The sequence below is a fragment of the Peromyscus eremicus genome, chromosome 10 (genome assembly GCF_949786415.1).
Source record: "Peromyscus eremicus chromosome 10, PerEre_H2_v1, whole genome shotgun sequence".
Lineage (NCBI taxonomy): Eukaryota > Metazoa > Chordata > Mammalia > Rodentia > Cricetidae > Peromyscus > Peromyscus eremicus.
Window position 1 is genome coordinate 26,592,985 of NC_081426.1, and position 20,496 is coordinate 26,613,480.

At 53.0% G+C, this 20,496-nt stretch overlaps 2 protein-coding genes across 3 annotated transcripts; one reads left to right on the plus strand and one right to left on the minus strand.

Moving 5' to 3' along the window:
* The first annotated feature begins 1,162 nt into the window (after positions 1–1,162).
* Positions 1,163–15,504, plus strand: Inpp5j (inositol polyphosphate-5-phosphatase J). 2 transcript variants are annotated; one of them, XM_059275623.1, is made up of 13 exons: positions 1,163–1,299; positions 2,884–4,019; positions 4,330–4,443; positions 4,569–4,677; positions 4,854–4,970; positions 5,259–5,434; positions 5,809–5,920; positions 6,063–6,172; positions 6,288–6,471; positions 11,321–11,458; positions 11,597–11,674; positions 11,803–11,907; positions 12,092–12,878. In XM_059275623.1, exons 1-13 carry the CDS (start codon positions 1,195–1,197, stop codon positions 12,596–12,598), a joined length of 2,991 nt encoding a protein of 996 aa, XP_059131606.1. In that variant the 5' UTR covers positions 1,163–1,194; the 3' UTR covers positions 12,599–12,878. The 2 variants fall into 2 exon arrangements, 1 of the variants encoding a protein (XP_059131606.1); XR_009381826.1 differs by lacking the exon at positions 12,092–12,878 and adding an exon at positions 15,486–15,504 and having other exon boundaries at positions 11,597–11,907.
* On the minus strand, positions 13,151–18,696 carry Pla2g3 (phospholipase A2 group III). The gene is made up of 7 exons (XM_059275624.1): positions 18,068–18,696; positions 17,048–17,180; positions 16,663–16,797; positions 16,089–16,375; positions 15,228–15,357; positions 15,006–15,122; positions 13,151–14,284 (listed from the first exon to the last, which is right to left on the minus strand). The coding sequence occupies exons 1-7, from the start codon at positions 18,579–18,581 to the stop codon at positions 14,071–14,073; spliced, it is 1,530 nt and encodes a 509-aa protein (XP_059131607.1). The 5' UTR covers positions 18,582–18,696; the 3' UTR covers positions 13,151–14,070.
* Between the last annotated feature and the right edge of the window lie 1,800 nt (positions 18,697–20,496).

Genomic DNA, 20,496 nt, shown 5'->3' on the forward strand with positions numbered 1-20,496 from the left:
TCTCCATTCATTCATTCATTCATTCATTCATCAAACACACCCCTGTACCTGTTGGGCACCAGGCCCTGTTCTGGGTCTTGATCTTTAAGGTTTGGAAGCTTAGTGAGGTTTGGGCTTGCTTTTGGTTTCGGCTTTTTGAGCGAAGTCTCCCTACGCATGCCAAACTGGCCTGGCTTTGAACTCACGCCGTAGCTCAGGCTAGCCTCAAACTCTCAGCAAGCTTCCTACATTGGCTTCCCTGGTGCTGGGGTGATAATAGGTGCCAGCCCCTAAGCTTTGCAGGCCTCTCTTTAACTCTCCTGCCAAGCCCCTCTCCTACCTCTGGACCCTCTCCTCCCCAGTTTTCCTCCCCCACATCCCCCACTGGTTCAAGTTGGTTGAATCCCTGGGTTAAGCCACTGAAAAGCAGAGGACCTCTTCGGTTCATGGGGTGACCTTGACAAGTGCCCTCCAGAGCCACAGCCAGTGAGTGAGTGAGTGAGTGAGTGAGTGAGTGAGTGAGTGAGTGGTAGTTAGAGGCGGAGACTGGACCGGGACAGGCTTGAGTGTGGGGACGTCTGAGGGCGACGGGATGTCTGCAGAAGAGGAGGGGCAGGCGCTGGGTTTGAAAGAGAGGAGACTCCAGTGGATGGAGCCTGACTGTCTGGTTTGGGTATGGGAAGAATAAGCCAGACAGGGATGGGGTGGAGGAGGGGGAGCTGACCCAAGGCTTAAAAATGGGGCAAGGGTGGGGGCCAAGCCAAGTCCCGAGCTAATCAGGAAGTCAGGAAAAAATGACAGGGCAGGGACTCTGGTGTTCCTGAGGCCTAGAAGAGGCTGCTGACCTCTGAACCACCTGTCCCTACCTTACCAGCAGGTGTGTCTATGGCCCTCCCTGGAGGAAGGGTGGGTCTGGCCTACTGTCTGGAGGGTGGGGCAAACGGGGGGGGGGGTCTCCTCCATCGTCCAGGAGGGATTAGGACCAGGCTGATAGGTGCTTATATTACCCACGGATATCCCAGCATCAGCAGCCAGCCTGAAGTTTTCCTAGGGGCTAGCCACTTAGCCCTGGCCACCTTTAATATGGGAAGTGGGTGCCTGTGCCTTTAAATTCTCAGCAGGTTGAAATGGCTGATGACGTCACTGGTTCCCGGGAGCTGAGGAGCTGGAGCCAGAACCCAAGGGAGCCAGGCTGGGCTGCCGGGGGCTGCAGACATGGAGGGCCAGAGCAGCAGTGGTAGTGCCAGGCCAGGTACCAGGACTGGCCTGGGACCCTTGCCTCTGCCTCATGGGGTTTTGCAAGCTGGGGCACCCTCAAAGGTAAGAGCCCCCAAACCCTAGCTCCTATTCCTAATCCCTGGTCTCACACTTCCCCACCATACACACTCTGCAGGCACTCTAGTGCCCCTAGCTAAGTGGCTAAGGGACTGGTACTTTTCTGTGCCCACCAACCAGGGACTGGGCAAAAAGGTCACCCTAGAGGGGCAGTGATGGGATGCCCATAGAGAAATGGAATCAGCCATGGCCCGGAACCCCCCAGAAGCTCTCTGGATGGTTGTCAGGGGACCCAGCTGTTCTCCAGCTTTGCTGTGTGACCTTGGGCAAGTTGCTTGTCCTCTCTGAGCCAATGCAAAATGAGGGGGTTTGTGTCTGAAGACTAGAATTGTGACATCTGGGATGTCTAAGTTGTTAGTGCTGGAGGCGGTATGGTGGTTGGGGGAAGGGGGCACACAGTGGGACACTTGGAGCCAAGGAAAGTATCCAAAATGCAGCCTCAAAGAGCGGAGTTCACAGAGGGAGATGGAGATAGAGTTTCAGGTTCTCTGATCCGAGAAGGACGGGGACAGAGACTGGGACTGAGCTGCGTCTCCAGAGCAGGATGGGGCCACCCTGGGGCGAATGTAGACCTTCTTCTGTCCTCCCTGGCAAAGGACGAGTTCTCCTGGCCTCTGGAGACTGAGAACATCGTAAACAGGATGGACAAGGCAGGGGAGCTATTGTCCTTCCACCCATCAGGTATAAAGGGTACCAATCTGCCTGTGGGGAGAGGACAGGCAGATAAGAGGGCACAGCCTGGGCACGGAGAGGCGTGGCAGCCGACCACACTCAGTCGGGAGGGTGGGCTTACTCTCCAGCACTCAGGAAGTTCTGGGAAGTGCTAAGGTTAAAAGTACAAGCTGCTCACCCTGAACACACACACCTTAGAAAGTAGTGTGGTCAGGGACCCTTCCTATGGTCCCTTGTTTAACAGATAGGAAACAGGCTGTGGGCAGAGGAGCATTTGCCTAAAATCACACAGAGCTGGGATGGGAATGCAGAGGACAGTCTCAGCTGCCAGCTCTTGACCCTGCATGGTGCACTGGGAGCGGATCTGCACAGGCAAGGCTGTGACCACGGAGTCAGGAGTGCTAGGTGGTGTGTGAGGGGCACCTAAGGGCTACTGGCACTGTGGGGGAAGGAAAAGGCATCCAGTTGGGTGGACCCTTTATCCCCATACCCACAGGGACAGACTTGGGGTGTCCAGTCAGCAGCCCTCGGTAAGAGAGGCCGCAGGGGCTCCAGGGAGATCTGTCATGGAAGCTGGTCAAGGTGGAGTAGATGCCAGCCAAGAAGATTAGGAGAGCCTTCAGATTCAGGGTCATGCTCTGCTCAGTCCATTCAGGGACTTAGTCTGTCCATCTGTGAAAAGGACTTTAAAGTTTAATACAGAAACATGGCTTTTGTATCCCATCTCTTCTGAGAGAGAAACCGACCTAGAGCAGGATAGGTTGGAGTGAGAAAGCAGGAAGAATTTCCTTGGGATATGTCGTTCTTAGCTATATGGGTCTGCTGGAGTCTATATGGAAGTGGAGACTTGAGCCCTTGGTAAAAGTCATTCTGAGTCACTGATTTGTCCTCTACAAGGTGAGCTCAAGTTTTCAGCTTCCAGCAAAGAACACAGGCCCAGCACCCTCGGAACCAAGGTTGGCTCTGGCACCAGTGGGACCACGAGCAGCTGTGCCACCTCCCTCAGAGGGGCCGAGGCTGGCTTTAGCATCTCCCCGACCCATCCTAGCTCCACTCTCCACCCCTGGAGAACAGAAAAGACCTCCAGCCCACCGCAGCTCCAACCTGGCTTCAACATCTGTGGGCCAGCTGGTGGTATCTGCCTCTGCAGGACCAAAGCCTCCACCAGCTGCCTCAGTCTCCATCCTGGCTCCAAAGTCTCTTGGGCAGCTGGTAATATCCGCCTCTGCTATGCCAAGGCCTCCTCCAGCTACCCTGGGGCCCATCCTATCTCCAACTTCCAGGGACCAGAAGCAGCTTTCACCCACCTCCGTGGGACCTAAGCCAGCACTGGCAGCCTCAGGCCTGAGTCTGGCCCTGGCGTCTCAGGAGCAGCCTCTGCAATCCCCCTCCAGTCCTTCCCCAGTGCCCAGTCCTGTTCTGTCACCCTCTCAGGAGCGGATCCTGACTCCAGCATCTGTGACATCTGTCCCTCATTCTGAGAGACAGTTGCCAGCTAGACAGAAGGATGCTGTCGTCCCCAGGCCCATTCCCCCTGCAGAGGGGTGTCTCCAGACTCCAGCTCAGGCAGCTACTCTTGCCACCTCTCCACCAAGGGCCCAAGCTTCCTCAGACCCCCGGCTTTCCCCCTCCTTCCGTGCCCGACCAGAGGCTCCACGCCACAGCCCGGAGGATCCCGTCCTGCCGCCGCCACCACAGACCCTGCCCTTGGATGTGAGCCCAGGCCTTCCAGAGCCTGGCACCCGCTCCCCTGGACTTCTGTCCCCCACCTTTAGGCCAGGAGCTCCTTCAAACCAGACTGTTCCCCCTCCTCTGCCCAAGCCACCTCGGTCTCCCAGCCGCTCCCCCAACCGCTCTCCCTGTGTGCCCCCACCCCCTGAGATGGCACTCCCAAGACCTGGCACCCAGAGTGTAGGGCCTGGCAGGTCCCCAAGCCCTAACCTACAGTCACAAGAGAGCCCAGCCTCCACCACCACCTCACCATTTTCCTCTTGGTCGGCTCAGCCTACCTGCAAGAGTGACCCTGGATTCCGGTGAGGGACTTTCTCTCGTGGAAAGTTATTGGGACTTGAAAGCAGAAACTGGCCATTCTTTGGGGGTGGGGTGGGGGATATTTTTTCTCAGTCTACCTCCATAAAAATTTATCCTGGGGTGGGGGGCACTGCTAGGCCCACTTTGGGACCCTAGAAGGTACTGTCCTTCAGTTTATCTTCCCAGGAAGGGGAAGGGCCCTTAGATCTTTACCTGCCTCAGTTTAACTCTCCAGAGAGAGTCCTGGGAGAGAGAAAGGGAGGGTGGGGAAATGATGCCCAGCAGGAAAGTCATCCATGCCCCTGCCTCCAGGATCACTGTGGTTACATGGAACGTGGGGACTGCTATGCCCCCTGATGATGTCACATCTCTTCTTCACCTGGGCGGTGGCCATGACAGTGATGGTGCAGATATGATTGCCATAGGGTGAGGAGCCGTATGGGTGGGTCCCTTCCTGAATATTTTGGCCTTCCCGGACACTCACCCTTAGAAGGAATTTCTGAACTAGCCCCTCCAATCTGATGGTTGGTCCCTTCCCCCTCATCTTCCAGGTTGCAAGAAGTCAATTCTATGATCAACAAGCGACTCAAGGATGCGCTCTTCACCGACCAGTGGAGCGAGCTCTTCATGGATGCTCTGGGGCCCTTCAACTTCGTGCTGGTAACGACACCGACACCCTCGTGGGAAGCAGAGACCCTTTTGGATTCCTGCTCCCATCTCTGAGGGGACTGCTGGGTCTTTGAATTAGAGATGAAGGTGGGGGGAGGCAGGAGGCAGAGGCAGAGGCTGGGGGACAGCTGTATGGGGAGTGTCCCCCAACAGGTCTCTCCCTGCAGGTGAGCACCGTGAGGATGCAGGGCGTCATCCTGCTGCTGTTCGCCAAGTACTACCACCTGCCCTTCCTGCGGGACGTGCAGACGGACTGTACGAGGACTGGTCTGGGTGGCTACTGGGTGAGTGTGGGAATAGGCTTGAGTGTGGTCTGCAAGATCCCCCCTTCACGCTTGCATCCTTCACCCTGAGACCCACCCCAACAAAGCACCACTCATCACTACGTCCATTCCCTCAGACTGCGCCCCTTCTCTGCCCCTTCCCTGTCCCAGCATGCTGTTTCGTTCCTTAGAACCCATCCCCTCCTAAGCTTAAGCCTCCTCTGCTCCTCACTTGCTCTTATGCCCAGCCCAGTGACTCTCCTCCTGGCCCAGGTCCGGGGCCCATGACCTGTCACCCCTCACCCCTAGGGTAACAAGGGCGGAGTAAGTGTGCGCCTAGCAGCCTTCGGGCACATGCTATGCTTCCTAAACTGCCACTTGCCAGCACACATGGACAAGGCGGAGCAACGCAAGGATAACTTTCAAACTATCCTTAGCCTCCAGCAGTTCCAGGGACCGGGTGCACACGGCATCCTGGATCATGAGTAAGTGGGTTTGCAGACTGTTGGTTGGGGTGGGTGTGGAGAGGTTGGAGAGGTGACCCATTGACTTGTGTGAGGGACCCGCCCATACTGCCCGTAGGAAGATGGAGGCAGAGAGCAGTTTGGTGTGGAGGGCTGGATCCTGCAAGGTGGATCTTTGCGGAGGGGCACCCTCTTGCTGAGGGTCCCAACCTAATCTCCCTAGACCCTCTTTCTCCTCCATCCCCATGGCTGACTGAAGGTTCTGGCAGCTCCCACCCATTGGCACCTCTAAAGAAAGGCACCAGTGCTATGGGCTTGCATAAGTGCCAGAAAAGACCTAGATGGAGCCCTTGTACCCCATGGACCCACTGACCCCCTTTTCCACCCCGGAGCAGCCTTGTATTCTGGTTTGGGGACCTGAACTTCCGCATTGAGAGCTACGACCTACACTTTGTCAAGCTTGCCATAGACAGCAACCAACTCCATCAGCTCTGGGAAAAGGACCAGGTAAGACTCCTCTTCTCCCTCCCTCACCCCTGAACTCCACCAGCACCTCAGGTTTCTGCTCTCGCCCTCATCTGTCCCACCCCATCTCTGGATGCTGCAAGGCCCAAGCAGTTTGTTGTTCTGCCTTTCTGGACCCCCACAGCTCAACATGGCCAAGAACACTTGGCCCATCTTGAAAGGTTTCCAGGAAGGGCCCCTTAACTTCGCTCCCACCTTCAAGTTTGATGTGGGTACCAACAAATATGATACCAGGTAAGTCATGAGATGGGGTGGGGTGAGGGAAAGGGAGCCTGTGAGAATCGGGGTGCTCTGACCCTCCCCACCCCCACCCCAGTCCCTGAAACTCAGGCTACTCTCTCCTTCTCAGTGCCAAGAAGCGGAAGCCAGCCTGGACAGACCGTATTCTGTGGAAGGTCAAGGCTCCAGGTGGAGGTCCCAGCCCCTCAGGACGTGAGAGGCACCGGCTCCAGGTGACCCAGCACAGCTACCGCAGCCACATGGAATACACTGTCAGTGACCACAAGCCTGTTGCTGCCCAGTTCCTTCTGCAGGTGAGTCCTGGCCCGTCCACCCCTCATGATGCTTGGCCAAGCTGAGCATCCTCTATCCATAAGTAACCTGTCCTTAACAGCATCCAGTTTTTCAGACAAGGAGGGAGTAGGGTTATAATTTCCATTTTCAGATGAGACTGTGGCAGGGATACAGCCTCCCTTGCTCAGGGCCACACAGTAAGTAGTAAGAGGAAAAGGAAGTATTTGAACCCAAGACAGTTTGATTGCAGAGCTCATATCTTTCCACTATCTATAACTGACTTCCTTCTTCCAAGAAACGTTTAAGGCAACAAGTTAAAATTTGAATGTGGAAACAGGTGAATGAAGAGCTCAGGATCAGCCTCAGATACATGGTGAATTGAGGCCAGTCTGTGTTATATGAGACCCTGTCTCAAAAAAAAAAAAAAAAAAAAAAAAAAAAAAAAAAAAAAAAAATTCGCCGGGCGGTGGTGGCGCACGCCTTTAATCCCAGCACTCGGGAGGCAGAGCCAGGCGGATCTCTGTGAGTTCGATGCCAGCCTGGTCTCCAAAGCGAGTTCCAGGAAAGGCACAAAGCTACACAGAGAAACCCTGTCTTGAAAAACCAAAAAAAAAAAAAAAAACAACAACAACAGCAAAAGTTCCCAACCCATCCCTGTCCCAGAGTTCACAGGAGGCCAGGCTTGGGCTGATTGCCATCCCCAGCTGAAGTAGTGGCCGACTGATCACGTGACAAAGTTACCAAGGGGAACATTCTTTGGCCTGCGGGGCTCCTTCTTATCAGACCAAGAAACCCAGAAAACACAGCTTAGGTTTCAAGGTTGGAAACATGGGATCTACCCTGGTCTGTTTCTGCCACCAAACCTTTATGTGACTTGGGGCACATGACCATCTTGGTAGGAACCTAAGGTTACCCCAAAGTAAATCATAGAGTTAGACTACATCATCTGCCAAACAGCTTCTAAGACCATAGGACTGCTCTCTTTACTTTGGCAACTAGGAACCTCAGCTTTAAACACAATAAAGTCATCCCTGAGCATCCGAGTGTGTTTGGTTTCCCGGATAGACACTAAAACCCAAGGATGCTGACGTGCCTTATGTAAAACAGTATATAGTATGTGCATGTAACTTGTACATCCCTCTATACATTTTAAATTCTTGAATACTTATGATACTTATATAATATATATATAATATAATAACATATAATATGCAAAAGGCATGGAGATAGTTGTTACACTGTACCATTTAAGGAAAATGACAAGAAAAAGTCTATATATGTTCAATATGGGCACACGGTTTAAAACAATATTTTAAAATTATTTTTTAATTTTTTTTGTGTGTGTGTAAGGGGGGGGTATGTGCATGTGTGTGGGGACCCACACAAGCTAAAGGCATCAGATCTCAAGGGCTGGAGTTATATATAGGTGATTGTAAGCTGCCCCATTCAGGTGCAGGAAGCGGAACTTGGGTCCTTTGCAAGAGCAGTAAGTTCTCTTAACTCCTGAGCCGTCTCTCTAGCCCCCTGGACACATTTTTCTCCAAATATTTTTATCTGGAGATCTGGAGATGTGGAGACTGTGGCATTAAGCTAAAGTAACTATTTTGAGTTTGGTACTGAGATGGAACCCAGGGCTTTGTACATGGTAAGTAGGCAGTCTGCCAACCGGTAGATCCACAACCTGGCTTTGTTTTTTTCTCTCTCTCTTCTTTCTCATCGCTGCCCCATTTCTTTTTTTTTCTTTTTTTTTTTTTTCTTTTCTTTTTTTTTTTTTTTTTTTAAAGATTTATTTATTTATTATGTATACAGAAGAGGGTGCCAGATCTCATTACAGATGGTTGTGAGCCACCATGTGGTTGCTGGGAATTGAACTCAGGACCTCTGGAAGAGCAGTCAGTGCTCTTAACCTCTGAGCCATCTCTCCAGCCCATCGCTGCCCCATTTCATAATTCCTGTTCTATTGATAAGGTGATAATTATTCAATAAATTAACAATGAATGACTGTCACCTGGGCTTTGAGTAAACATTTTGATTTGCTGGTCTTATTCTATATGTGAATTTTTTTTTTTTTTTTTTTTTTTTTTTGATTTTTCGAGACAGGGTTTCTCTGTGTAGCTTTGCACCTTTCTTGGAACTCACTTTGTAGACCAGGCTGGCCTCAAACTCACAGAGATCCGCCTGGCTCTGCCTCCCGAGTGCTGGGATTAAAGGCGTGCGCCACCACCGCCCAGCGAATTTTTTTTTTTTTTTTTTTTTTTTTTTTGAGACAGGGTCTCATATAACACAGACTGGCCTCAAATTCACCATGTATCTGAGGCTGATCCTGAGATCGTTTCTTGCTTTGTGTTAGGCTCCTTCAAGCTCATGGCCCTCCTACCTCGGATTACCAAGTGTTAGGGTTATAGGCATGTGCCACCACACCCCAGCCCTGAATCAGACCTCACCTTGAGGCTCTCAGCACTTTTGCTACACACATCCTTCCTGTGGTGGATAGGGACAAAATGTTTCCTGGGGCTTGAGATGCAGCTCAGTGGTAGAGCATTTCCCCCAGCATGGGCAAGGCACCAGGTTCAATGCCAGCATTGCAAAAAGAACTAAAAGAAAAAGAAAATAACTTTTTAAAAAGTTGGTGTAAGCTGGGGCTGGTGGCCTACACCTGTAATTCCAGGATTCAGAATAGTGAAGCAGATGGATCAAGAGTTCAAGGCCAGCCTGGGCTACATAGTGAGACCCGTGGTCAAACAACAATAAAAATTACCAATTGAAGCAAGCACAGTGGCAAATTTCTCTAATTACAGTATTTTAGAGGCTGAGGCAGAAGAATTTCAAGTTCAAAGCCAGTCTGAATTATACAGTGAGTTTCAGGCCTCCCTGGAATACACTGAGACTCAAAAACAAAACCCCAAATTACCTACCAGATATCTTCTACATTTTAGGCTGTGTACAGGGCACTTTCCATACATCACCCCTGAATGCCTTAGGCTCTGAATGTCCAGAGTCTCCTCCCTATTTTACTGTTGGAGAAACTGAGGCTATTTATTTATTTTATGCATATGGGTGTTTTGGTTGTGTGTGTTTCTGTGTACCTGGTGCCTGTGGAGGCCAGAAGAGGCATTAGATCCTCTGAAACTAGACGGTTGTGAGCCACCATCTGGGTGCTGGAAATTGAACCCAGGTCCTCTGGGAGAGCAGACAGTGCTCTTAACCACTGAGCCATTTATCTCTCAAGCCCCTTGCTTTGATTTTCTTTTTAATTACATTTACTTATGTGTATAGGTGTGTGCTCCCTGGAAGAGGTCGGAGGACAACTTTTGGGAGTTGGCTCTCTCTTCCCAAATGTGGATTCCAGGGACTAACTCAGGTCATCCTGAGAATAAATTGTCTTTATGCACTGAGCCATCTCACAGGACTTGTTTTTTAGTTGGTTGGGGATTTGTTTGTTTATTTGTTTTATTTTTCTTGTCCTTTTGAGAACAGAGTCTCTTATAGCCTGGTCTGGCCTCCAACCAAGGACATCCTAGAATCTGATCACCAGCCTCCACCTAAGTGCTAAGGTTATGGACATGGACCACTATGCTTCTGTAGGGATTTTGACCTTGTAAAATATTGGAGCACATTTCAACCTGCCCTTCTGTTAGGAACCTGGGACAGGGCAAGAATGTACTGGTTTCTTCTGGAACAGCTAGGCTCAGAGGCTGAGGGAAGGAAACCTGAAACCTGATCAACAGGGACCAGACAAAGGCCTGAGGCTGGCACCACCTGAGCTCTTTCTTGGGGACACAGGTGGCCAGTACTCTGGCTGCTAGCCAGTGCAAAAACTCCACCTATCCAGGTGACTCTCCCGGTTGTCCTGCTGGTCCTAGGGGAAAACACTCATGATTATAATTTGTCTTCACGGACTGATGACAAAGGCCACTATTAGTGGGCCCTTAATAGTAAAATTCAGATGGGGAAACGGAGTTTGGGGGCGGCTAGGGCCTGTCCGAGGTCACACAGCAATTTAGTGATAGAGCAAGAAAATGAACTGAGGTCTCCAACTATCCATTTCTGGGCTTTTGTTGGCTCCAGGAAACCAAGCTTCTCCCAGAATCTCATGTACCACAGGACTTTACCTATCTCCCTTGCTAGCATTTAGGCAAATTATTTAGTGAGCACCTAAGCAGTTTGAGGAATATGTTACAAGTTGCATTTCAGGGAATCAGTAGTACAGTCCCAGCTATAAAACAAGAAAGAGCCTTGAACGCTGGAGAGGGCTTAGTGGTTAAAAGCACTCATTAGCAGCTCTTTCAGAGGAACCAGGTTCAATTCCCAGCACCCACATGGCAGCTCACAACCATGTGTAACTCCAGGTTCAGGCACCAGGCACACACTTAGTGCTCAGACACACATGCAGGCAAAACACTCATACACATAACACAAAATTTTTTAAAAATTAAAACTAGACAAGGGCCTCTGAGTTTATAGACAAGGGCCTGCTGTTCAGAAAAGCTGAGGAAGTAACCCATTGTATAATCTAACAATGGCTGAGCCAAGGCCAAATCTAACACTGGCTGGCTTCAGAGCTGTGTTCCACTCGCTTCCTCAGAAAGCTAAGGATAAAAAGGGGCCCAGAATGAAGGCAGGACTTTTTGTTTGTTTGGGTTTGGTTTGGTTTTTACCAGGTTTTTGGAACAGTGTTTCACCATATAGCCCATTCTGGCCTAGAATGTGCTGTGTTGCCCAGGCTGTCTTCAAACTATAAATCCTCCTGCCTCGGCCTCCAGGAATACCGTCATTACAAGCATGAGTCACTGTCCAAGAGCCCTAGGTATGTGAGATGCTACAGGGTTTCCTCTGACGTTGTCCTCTGTCCCTGCCTTGCTTGGGCAGTTTGCCTACAGGGATGATGTGCCTTTGGTACGGCTGGAGGTAGCCGATGAATGGGCACGGCCGGAGCAGGCTGTGGTGAGGTACCGCATGGAAACAGTGTTTGCTCGGAGCTCCTGGGACTGGATCGGCTTGTACCGGGTGAGAAGAGTCCGGGGATCTCAAGGAAAGAGGGGCCCTGCAGCCCCCCTGGAGTATCGCTGGCTTGTCGCATGTTTGATGCTCTGCTGGGAAGCTGCTGGCATTAGGGTGTCTCAACCCTGGTTCCTCTTTTCCTAGGTGGGTTTCCGCCACTGCAAGGATTACGTTGCTTATGTCTGGGCCAAACATGAAGAAGTAGATGGGAATATCTACCAGGTATTTACAAGGAGAGGAGGGTTGGAAGAAGGCCCCATTGCCCCGGAGACACCAGGATTCTGCTTGGGGGAGGGGGTCCTGAGGCTACCCTTGGCCCCAGCTTGGGCCTCTACCCCTGTGCCCACCAGGTGACCTTCAGTGAGGAATCACTGCCCAAGGGCCACGGAGACTTCATCCTGGGTTACTATAGCCACCACCACAGCATCCTCATTGGGGTCACTGAACCCTTTCAGGTAAATAGATCAGACACTAGGGCCAAAGCACCTCAAAGAAGTCCTGGTCAAATGTTACATCTTCTGTGTTCTGCTCTGTGACCTCAGACCAGCAGCCCAACCTCTCTGTGTCTGCCAACACGGAGGGAGGAAGTGGGCAGGCTTGGAGAGTGGGATTGCCCCAAGTGGCTAATGTTCTCTCCAGATCTCGCTGCCTACCTCAGAATCAGCCAGCAGCAGCACCGACAGCTCAGGCACCAGCTCGGAGGGCGAGGATGACAGCACTCTGGAGCTGCTCGCCCCCAAGTCCCGCAGCCCCAGCCCTGGCAAGTCCAAGAGACACCGCAGCCGCAGCCCTGGCCTAGCCCGCTTCCCGAGTCTCGCTCTCCGTCCTTCATCCCGTGAACGCCGGGGCGGCAGCCGTAGTCCCTCACCCCAGAGCCGCCAGCTGCCTCGGGTAGCCCCTGACAGGGGTCACAGCAGTAGCAGCCGAGGTAGCAGTGAGGAGGGGCCCTCTGGGCTGCCCGGCCCCTGGGCCTTCCCACCGGCTGTGCCTCGAAGCCTGGGCCTGCTTCCAGCCTTGCGACTGGAGACCGTAGACCCTGGTGGCGGAGGCTCCTGGGGACCTGACCGGGAGGCCCCTGACCCTAACAGCCTGTCCCCCAGCCCCCAGGGCCGCCTGGGGCTAGAGGAAGGAGGCTTGGGGCCCTGATGTGAGTAGGCAGATGGGCCTGGACAGCCTCGCTCTGCCCCTCTCTTCCACAAACCTGCCTGCCTCTCTCTTGCTGCTGCTCCAGCCCTCAGCCACACCTGCCACTCTATCTTGGCCAGGAGTGGCCAACTGGGGCTCCCCAAACTCAGTCTTGGCACCACCTCAACTGTGACAATCGGCAAAGCCTCGCCTGGGCCCCCATCTGGGATGGTGGGGGGAAACTCTGGCAGATGTTCTGATCTTGGAGGTCATCCATTAGGAATTAAATTCTCCAGCTTCCCTCCTGGCTCCTTCCTGACTTGTGAGTAGTCTGCAGATAGAGGGTGGTTGGAATTAAAGATGTGAGGGAGTGACAGAACCAACACATATTAGGCACCAGCTGTGTATGGAAACATGCCATCTCCTTTCATCTCCACCATAATCCTGAGTGCTCAGTGCCATTCTTAGACCCATTTCTCAGATGGGCAAACTGAAGCCTCCAAGAGGTCTTGCCAGCATCTCAAGAGCAGACAACAAAACTCAGTCAGGCTGTGTACTAGAGGAAGAGAATGCTTACTGGTTGTATATGTGTTTATTAATTCACTTACTCCTCAGCAACCCTATGAGGTAGTTCATGTTTACGGCTCCCCTTTTCAGGCTGGGGGTGTAACTAAGTGGGTTGCATGCTTGCCTAGCAACCCCAGGTTGAAGGGTTGAAGCCCTGGGTTCCTCCCCAGGACCACAGAAAACTTGGTGTGATGGCTTAGTCTGGTAATCCCAGCCCTTGGAGGTAGAGGAAGGTGGATCAGAAGTCCAAGGTTATGCTCCTGTACATAGCCAGAGCCAGCCTGGGCTACAATTAAACCCTGGCTCAGACAAAAAACAAAACCAACAAAACCCCTCCTCTCTTCAGAGGAGGAAACTAAGGCTCAGAGTGGGGAAAGGAGGTCCTTTGTCCTAACTCCTCAAGGGCACAGAAGAGATTTCAGTTGAGAGTTAGAGCAGAAATATTAGTTCAGGCTAGGAAGGGCCCAGAAGCCATTAAAAGACGGGGTCCCCAGTGAGGAGAGTTGCGAGGAGGCTCCCCATGCTGGATTCACATCCGGGTATTTCTGCTGGAGCTCTGTTTCCCCAACCTGCAGCTCTAGGGCCTCACAGCCAGGTGCTGAGGGTCCCGGGGGCAGGTCTCAAGACACTTTCATTTTGCAACAGGGACAGTCAGGTACCTGCTTCTGGTACCCCATTTCCACCTGTGTGTGATGTTTCCTGGCAAGGTCTAAACCCGAGGCTTCAGAAAGAGCCTCCTGAACACAGGCACAGGAGTTGTAGCACCAGCTCCAGGTCCTCCAGGACAGCAGATGTGGCCCAGCATTCGGGCCCTGAGGTTCCTCCCATCAAGCCTCCTGTTGTCCACAAGAGCCATGCTGTTCCTCTCAGAACATAGCAAAGCCAGGAAGGAGGTCCAGGCTGGCGCCCAGGCTGCTAGCCTGAGGTCATGAGCTCCGGAATTTCTTCTGTCCACCGGCTCTCCAGATTGCTGGGGTTAGTTGCAGACACTGGCTATAGAATGACCTGGAGGTCGCTGAAGACTCCAGAGGCCAGGCCAGAGTCCCATCTGCGCCTTTATCCCAGAAATGGAGCCGTTTCTGCTGAAGCCTCCGCAAGTGCCGAGCTGACACCTTGATGGCCCTGTGGTCTCTGGAACAGCTGTGGGGAGAGAAGGGGTCAAGGCCAGCAGAATCCCACCCTGCTTTGAAAATGGATCCAAGGCCCAGAGAGGAGCAGGTGTGAGGCCAGGGTCACCAGCAAGCCAGAGAGGGCATGGCTATTCCCAGATGAGGCAGAATGAACCTGGGCTGGTACCCAGAGGCCTAGGTTCCATATTGAAGCCAGCAATTGAGCCTCAGTTTCCTCACTCCGTATCCAGTAGGTCTTGAGCTATGTACGGAACATCCACTCTTTCCTTGTCTTGTGCCATCTTTTTGTTGGTTTGTTTGAGACAGGATCTCTCTGTGCATCCTAGACTGGTCTTAAAATTGCTATCTATCCCAGCTGGGCCTCAAAGTACATTCTCCTGCCTCGGCTTTCCAAGTACTGGGACTACAGGCATGCACCCCCCACCTGGCTTTCCTGTTAGCCATTCTACAGACGAAGTAATAGAGGATTGCAAAGGCGAATCAGCTTATCACAGATATACGAGAATTAAATCTCAGAGCCTAGGCACACACACACATCCCCCACCCACCCAGGCCTGCTGCAGAGCTGGGCCTGGGGCAGCATGAGTCAGAAGGACGGCGACAAATGGAGTTCAGAGCCCCTCTGACCCTTTCCCAGTCCTCTTGTCCCAGGAACACAATTGGTCTCTACATAGGCAAACCCAGCCCTTGGCAAAGGCCCCCCCATCCCTCCTGGCTCTGCCATGGCTCACCCTTTGTCTTCAGCACAGTCGAGTTGGGGGGTAAGCTTGAAGCAGGTGGTTCCCAGGAGCTCCCAAACCTTGTTGGTGCCTGCAGGTGGGCTGTGGAGCCTCAGGAAACGTGCCAGGCTGAAGGTAGATGCAGGCTCAGGCCATGCCAGAACCTTGCCAGGTGCCTCTGCACAATCTGGCAGCAGGCAGCCCCCCCCCCCCAAACCCCCCAGCAGGCCTCACCGGCGGGTGCAATTGCAATGGAAAAGGGGCGTCTGGGCACCATTGAGCAGGTGGAACTTGGTTTCCTGAGGCTTGATCTGGTGTTCACACCGGTCCAGGTGTCGAAGGGTTCGACAGACTCGGTGGGCACCTGGGGGCAGATGTGGTAATAAAGAGAGCCTGGCCCACCAGGGAGGCCTCACCGGTGCCTGCCACCATCCAGGAGACACACCAGGACAGTTACACAGTCCTCTTTTATCTCCTCCCCTCTGTTCACAGAATGTCACCCACATAGAATGAACTACCCCCACCCCATGCACAGTTACTGTCTGGAGATCCCAGATAAGGCTTCCTGGACATAGAGACTACGAAGGTGAGTCTGGGAGAGGAAGAGAGAGAGGGCTTCCGACAGGAAGAGAGCGTGTGACAAAGCATAGCGGTGAGAGTACGTTGCGGGAGGGGGGCTTCGGCTTTGTATTATCCGGGCTTAAGCATGGAACCTGGGGCCGTGCACGCTGTAGACAAAAGCTTCGCCCCTGGGTTCATCCAGCCGGGTACATCTAACCCTTGCAGTCGGCATTTGAGGAAGCAAATGAAGTTTGTGAAGCTGAAGGTTCAGCTTGAGGGTAGGATCCAGAGGCCCTGAGGGTTCTGAGTGTTGAGATTTCATCAGCTAATATTGTGAGAGGTGAGGGACTCAACAGGGCGTGGTATGACCCAACTTATGGAACATGGAAGTCCCTTGCTATCATAACATCTGATGAGGAAAATTGGGGTGCCCTGGGAGGTGTTTAGAACAAGAAAAGAAGCAACACCTACATTTGCGTGCAGAGGCAAGAACACCCACTCACCCCACGCCCTAAAACTTGGTTTTAAACTCACCTTGAAGTTTTGGGCCACCCTGATAGCCTGGATGGGGGACTCCTGGCTGGGCGCTGGGGACCATATCAGGCATGGAGGAAACTGCAGGGGTCTGGAAGGCCGCGGTGGTGGTGCCTGTGCTTTGGTGCCCGGCTTGCGTCTGCTGTGGGAGCCTCTTCTGGGGGTGTTGGCTGGGGGCTGGACTCTGGGGGCTGGGAGTAGGTGAGATGTCTGTAGCCTTCCAGGAAACATTGTAGTAGGTCCTGGGCTGAAGATGAGCAAGGGGCACTGAGCCATATGCCCTGCACCTGAAGGAGGCAATTTGAGGCAACTGATGACCCAGAATTCCTGTTCCCAAAGCCCCCAGGGTCATCTCTACAGAGGCTAAATCTCTGCCATTCCCATCCCCCACCCCACTGGGTTGTGGGATATGATATACCCCAGAAGGGTCCAAACCCCGGGCCCTGCGCTAAAGAAAGGACAAACTCAATAATGCATGGTTCCTAGCTGACAAACCTCCCTCCCTCCCTCCCGGGTCTTGGAGCCCAAGTTGCCCTGCTGGCTGGGAAAGGACTCAAGCGGGGCAGCCACATACCCTCCCCACCAGTGCCATGCCACACAGGCCTCCTGCTCCTTCAGCACAAAGCAGGGGATCTCCAGCACGTTGAAGAAGGCCACGCCCATGATGTCAGAAATGGAATCACGCTGGCTCCTCAGACATTGCTGAAACCTGGCCGCAGAACCAGAATTCAGGTCCCAGGACCCCAGAGAGCCTCCTGGCACCTTCTGCAGCTCACACTACCAGCTGAGCATTCATTTTCTGGGGCCTCAGTTTTGCCCACCTGCACTGAGGGTGGTCGGAAGAGGAAGGGGCCCCAGCTTCTGGTCTTTAGAACTCTCTGGATTCCTAGTGCCTATACCCAAGGACTGGATAACTCTGCCCTGCCCCTGAGCCCCAGGCCCCCCTCTCTGCTGCCAACCTGGCATCACAATCGCAGTGAGAGATGGTGTGGAATCGGAAGTTTCGGAAGCCATAGTTATACTGCAAGGGTGAGATGGTTTGTGGGCATTGGTCGTGTTCCCGGCAGCAGAGGTCAGGGCCGTGGAACATACCTGCATGGAGAGAAGAAGGAACCAGCTAGGCAGGGTCCTGGAGACCGTGCACCAGCTCTGCCTGCCTGGCCATGGTAGGCAGAGTTTACCCCATTCTCATCCCAGCCCGTGGGTGGCCTCAGGCCAGTTGTTCTCCGGATACACGACACTCATAGTTCCAACATTGTCAGAGAAGACCATCCAGGCTTGCAGCCTCCTAGTGCAAGGAAGCCCACACGCCAGCATGTGGACGGACACGTCTTCCTCAGAACTAGAGCTGACTCAGAGTTCCCAAGCTCACACCCAAATAAAACTCCAAGTTATGAAAGTGTGTGTAATGGAATGACAGACAGGTGGGGTGCAACATGTTCTCTGGTACTGCAAGAGACTGGGTGGCCAAGATGCCATCCTGGCCCACTCAGGTCAGGTCCTCCACCAGCGCTGTGTGCAGATACACAGCAGACAACCACAGCCCAAGCAATAGTGCCCTTCCTGGGTGTTTCCCACAAGCCAAGCTCACAGCAGTCCCAAAGGGGAAGTGACCCTTTATCTTACAGATAAGAACTTGGAGCTACAAGAAATGTCAGTTTGAATATGCTGAGTTGCAGCCTGAACCCAGGTCTTTGGGGCTCTTTTCACTAAAGTACCTCATGGGTAGAGGCTGTTTAGAACCAGCAGAATCAGGATCTCCCAGCCTGCCTCCTCCCTTGGATGGTGATTCATGAGGAGGATTCTGGGTTTGAGTAAGACCTTTCCCATCCATGACATCACTTATGTGCGCCGTGAAGAGCTACTCATGCTCACCCCCATTTTACAGATAAAAAATTGAGGTTCAAAGGGTAGGCACTTCTCTAAGGACAAACACCCCTCCTCCCCCCCACACACATATATACAACCCTGTGACTCACCCAGTTCTGAGGAGTTCTCAGCAGAGTTCCCAACTCCACACCACAGCGTGCCAGGAATGGTCCAGCCTCTCCTCTTTCGACCATGCCCTCCATCAGGTGCTCCACTCTGCCCTGTTGCTCGCTTCTCCCTGGCTCCTGTAGGACTAGCCTCAGACCCTTGACAGGCCTCCCACTGGCTCTGCAGAGTGGCCAGTGCTCTCTGCAGCTCAGGTCCAGGGGTGTGGATGAAGGAGTGCCTCCAGGGCTCACGAGTACAGAGGGCCCTGAAAGCTCTGATGAGCTCAGATTCATCCTGCCTGATACATACCTTCAGCCTGTAGTGAGCATCCCAGAGGGCCTGGAATAGTGCCAGGCCTTGGGCATCTTTGCCCAAGAAGCTCAGGGAGCCCGGAGGGCTACCAGGAATGAGCTTGACCAAGTAGCAGGAGGTACTGTTCCAGTGAAGGGTGAGGGAGCCCCGTGGAGCAACCCCTAGGAAAGCCAGCATCCCCAGCAGAACCCCCAGAAACCCCATTCTGTCCTAGGCCAGCCTGGTCAGACAAAGCTCCCTGGATGCCTGCCTTTGGCTACCCAGGAGGCAGCTGCTGAGGCTGGATCGGAAGCAATGCCCAGCAGGCCCTGGGTGTCAGTCGGGCCAATGAATGGAGCTGCGGGAGGAGGAGAAAGGCAGGAGTATGGGGTGATCTTGGGCTTGTAACCGAATCCACCGGCTGGGCAGGCTGCTGATTGGCTGAGAAATGCATTGCTGGGCCCACGCCTCCGTTTATCCTGCCCTCAGTGCTGTCCAGTCACCTGCCCCAGGCCAGCCTGTAAGGATGTGTCTGTGGGAGCCAAAGCCTTGCCGCTGTGAGGGTGGGGGATGGAGGGAAGAGGCCAAGGAGAAGCTGTGTCTCTTGTGGAGTGAGAAGAGAGTGCAGGGACTTAAAGGAGACCCCTGGAACCTGTCCTTGTCCTCCTAACCCAGTTGTGGCTGACACACCCAAGTCTACAAGATTGGCAAGAGGCCATGGACCTCACTCAACCGGAGCGGGTAAAAGAGGTGAGGGCAGGGCTGGGACTCTGGGACCCACCCTGGGAGTTCCCAAGTCTTCTGAGAAAGGAAGATTGATTCTGGTGCTCTTTCCAAGACCTGGTTCTCAGAAAGACTGTTGGTATACTCCAAAGAGAGTGCCACAGGACCCCTGGGACCTCTGGGACTTTAAGCACAGATCTATCTGCTCCAACACCAATACTCCTGCCGGATGGTTGGGACCCACAGCTAGAGTAGGACCTGAAAACAGCCTGGAACAGAGCTGGCACTGGGGGTTTGAGAGATAGGGTCCCCAGATAAGCAAGAAATAGTTCAGAGGGCCAGGTCTGCATGCCTTCTATTCTAGGAGTACGGCCACCTGGGGACCCAGAAGGCATCATGTGTCCTCCAAAAGACATGGGTCTCTCTACTGGGGAGAGGGTTATACTCAGCACTGTTTCCCATGTCCCCAAGCTGATACGACACTCAGATTCCTACCATCTGGTGAAACTGGTACTTATACTCATTATATAGATGAAAAAACTGAGTTCAGCTGGATGTGGTGGTGGTGCACACCTTTAATCCCACCAGGCAGAGACAGGTGGATCTCTGAGTTTGAGGTCAGCTTGGTCCACAGAGTAAATTCCAGGACAGCCAGCACTACATAGTGAGACCCTGTATCAACCCCCCCCCCTCAAAAAAAGATAGAAACTGAAGCTCCATAAGGATGATAAAAATTTAAATGGCATTCAGGCCCCATGGGGCTGAGAGGGTTTAAAGGCTGAGAATTAGGGCTGACTGGGCCCAGCCCACCTTCAGCCCCATCCTACTCTTTCTAGGAAGTCAGATCCCAGCATGGCAGAGTCAGAGGACTCTGAAGAAAAGCTCAGTGTGCTGCTTCAGGGGAGTGACTACCAGGTCATGAGACCCATCTTTGTGGCTTCAGAACTAGCACTGACCTGGGGAAATAGCTGAGGACAATCAAAAGAGGATGGGTGTGACTAACCTGGACACCAAACCCCTCTCCGGAGGTGGAGAAAGAAGGTGCGGAGCAGAGGATGTGGTGGCGGGGAGGGAGAGAGGGCAGGGACCCAAACAAGCCGAGTGGAACCTTTCTGGGAAAAAGTTTGGCATTGTTGTGGTATTTTCTTTTGCCATGGGGCCTGACTTCCAGCTCAGCTCCCCTTTCCACATTCCAACCCTTCCTTCCCCATCACCTGGAAAGGCCGGAAGCGGTCATATCAAGAGCCCAGCTTTGGAAAGATCTGGCAGACCCAGCTGGGACGGTGTGACCCTAGCCTCAGAAGTCAACTTCTCTGAGCCTTGATTTCCTCTTCTGCATAACCAGAGCAATCCCTGCAGTTACCTATAGGATGTTAGGCAAGCCTCTTAATGTAGGCACAGCGTCTGCCATCCAAGA

Excerpts from the sequence above, each read along its gene's own strand:
- Pla2g3 (XM_059275624.1), bottom strand. The coding sequence starts at position 18,581 with ATGGGGTTTCTGGGGGTTCTGCTGGGGATGCTGGCTTTCCTAGGGGTT. Across the intron at positions 15,123-15,227 it reads CATTGCAATTGCACCCGCCG|CCTGGCACGTTTCCTGAGGC; the intron begins GTGAGGCCTGCT and ends ATCTACCTTCAG. Across the intron at positions 14,285-15,005 it reads GACTGTGCTGAAGACAAAGG|CTGTTCCAGAGACCACAGGG; the intron begins GTGAGCCATGGC and ends CTCTCCCCACAG.
- Inpp5j (XM_059275623.1), top strand. The coding sequence starts at position 1,195 with ATGGAGGGCCAGAGCAGCAGTGGTAGTGCCAGGCCAGGTACCAGGACT. Across the intron at positions 5,435-5,808 it reads CACGGCATCCTGGATCATGA|CCTTGTATTCTGGTTTGGGG; the intron begins GTAAGTGGGTTT and ends ACCCCGGAGCAG. Across the intron at positions 6,472-11,320 it reads CTGCCCAGTTCCTTCTGCAG|TTTGCCTACAGGGATGATGT; the intron begins GTGAGTCCTGGC and ends TTGCTTGGGCAG.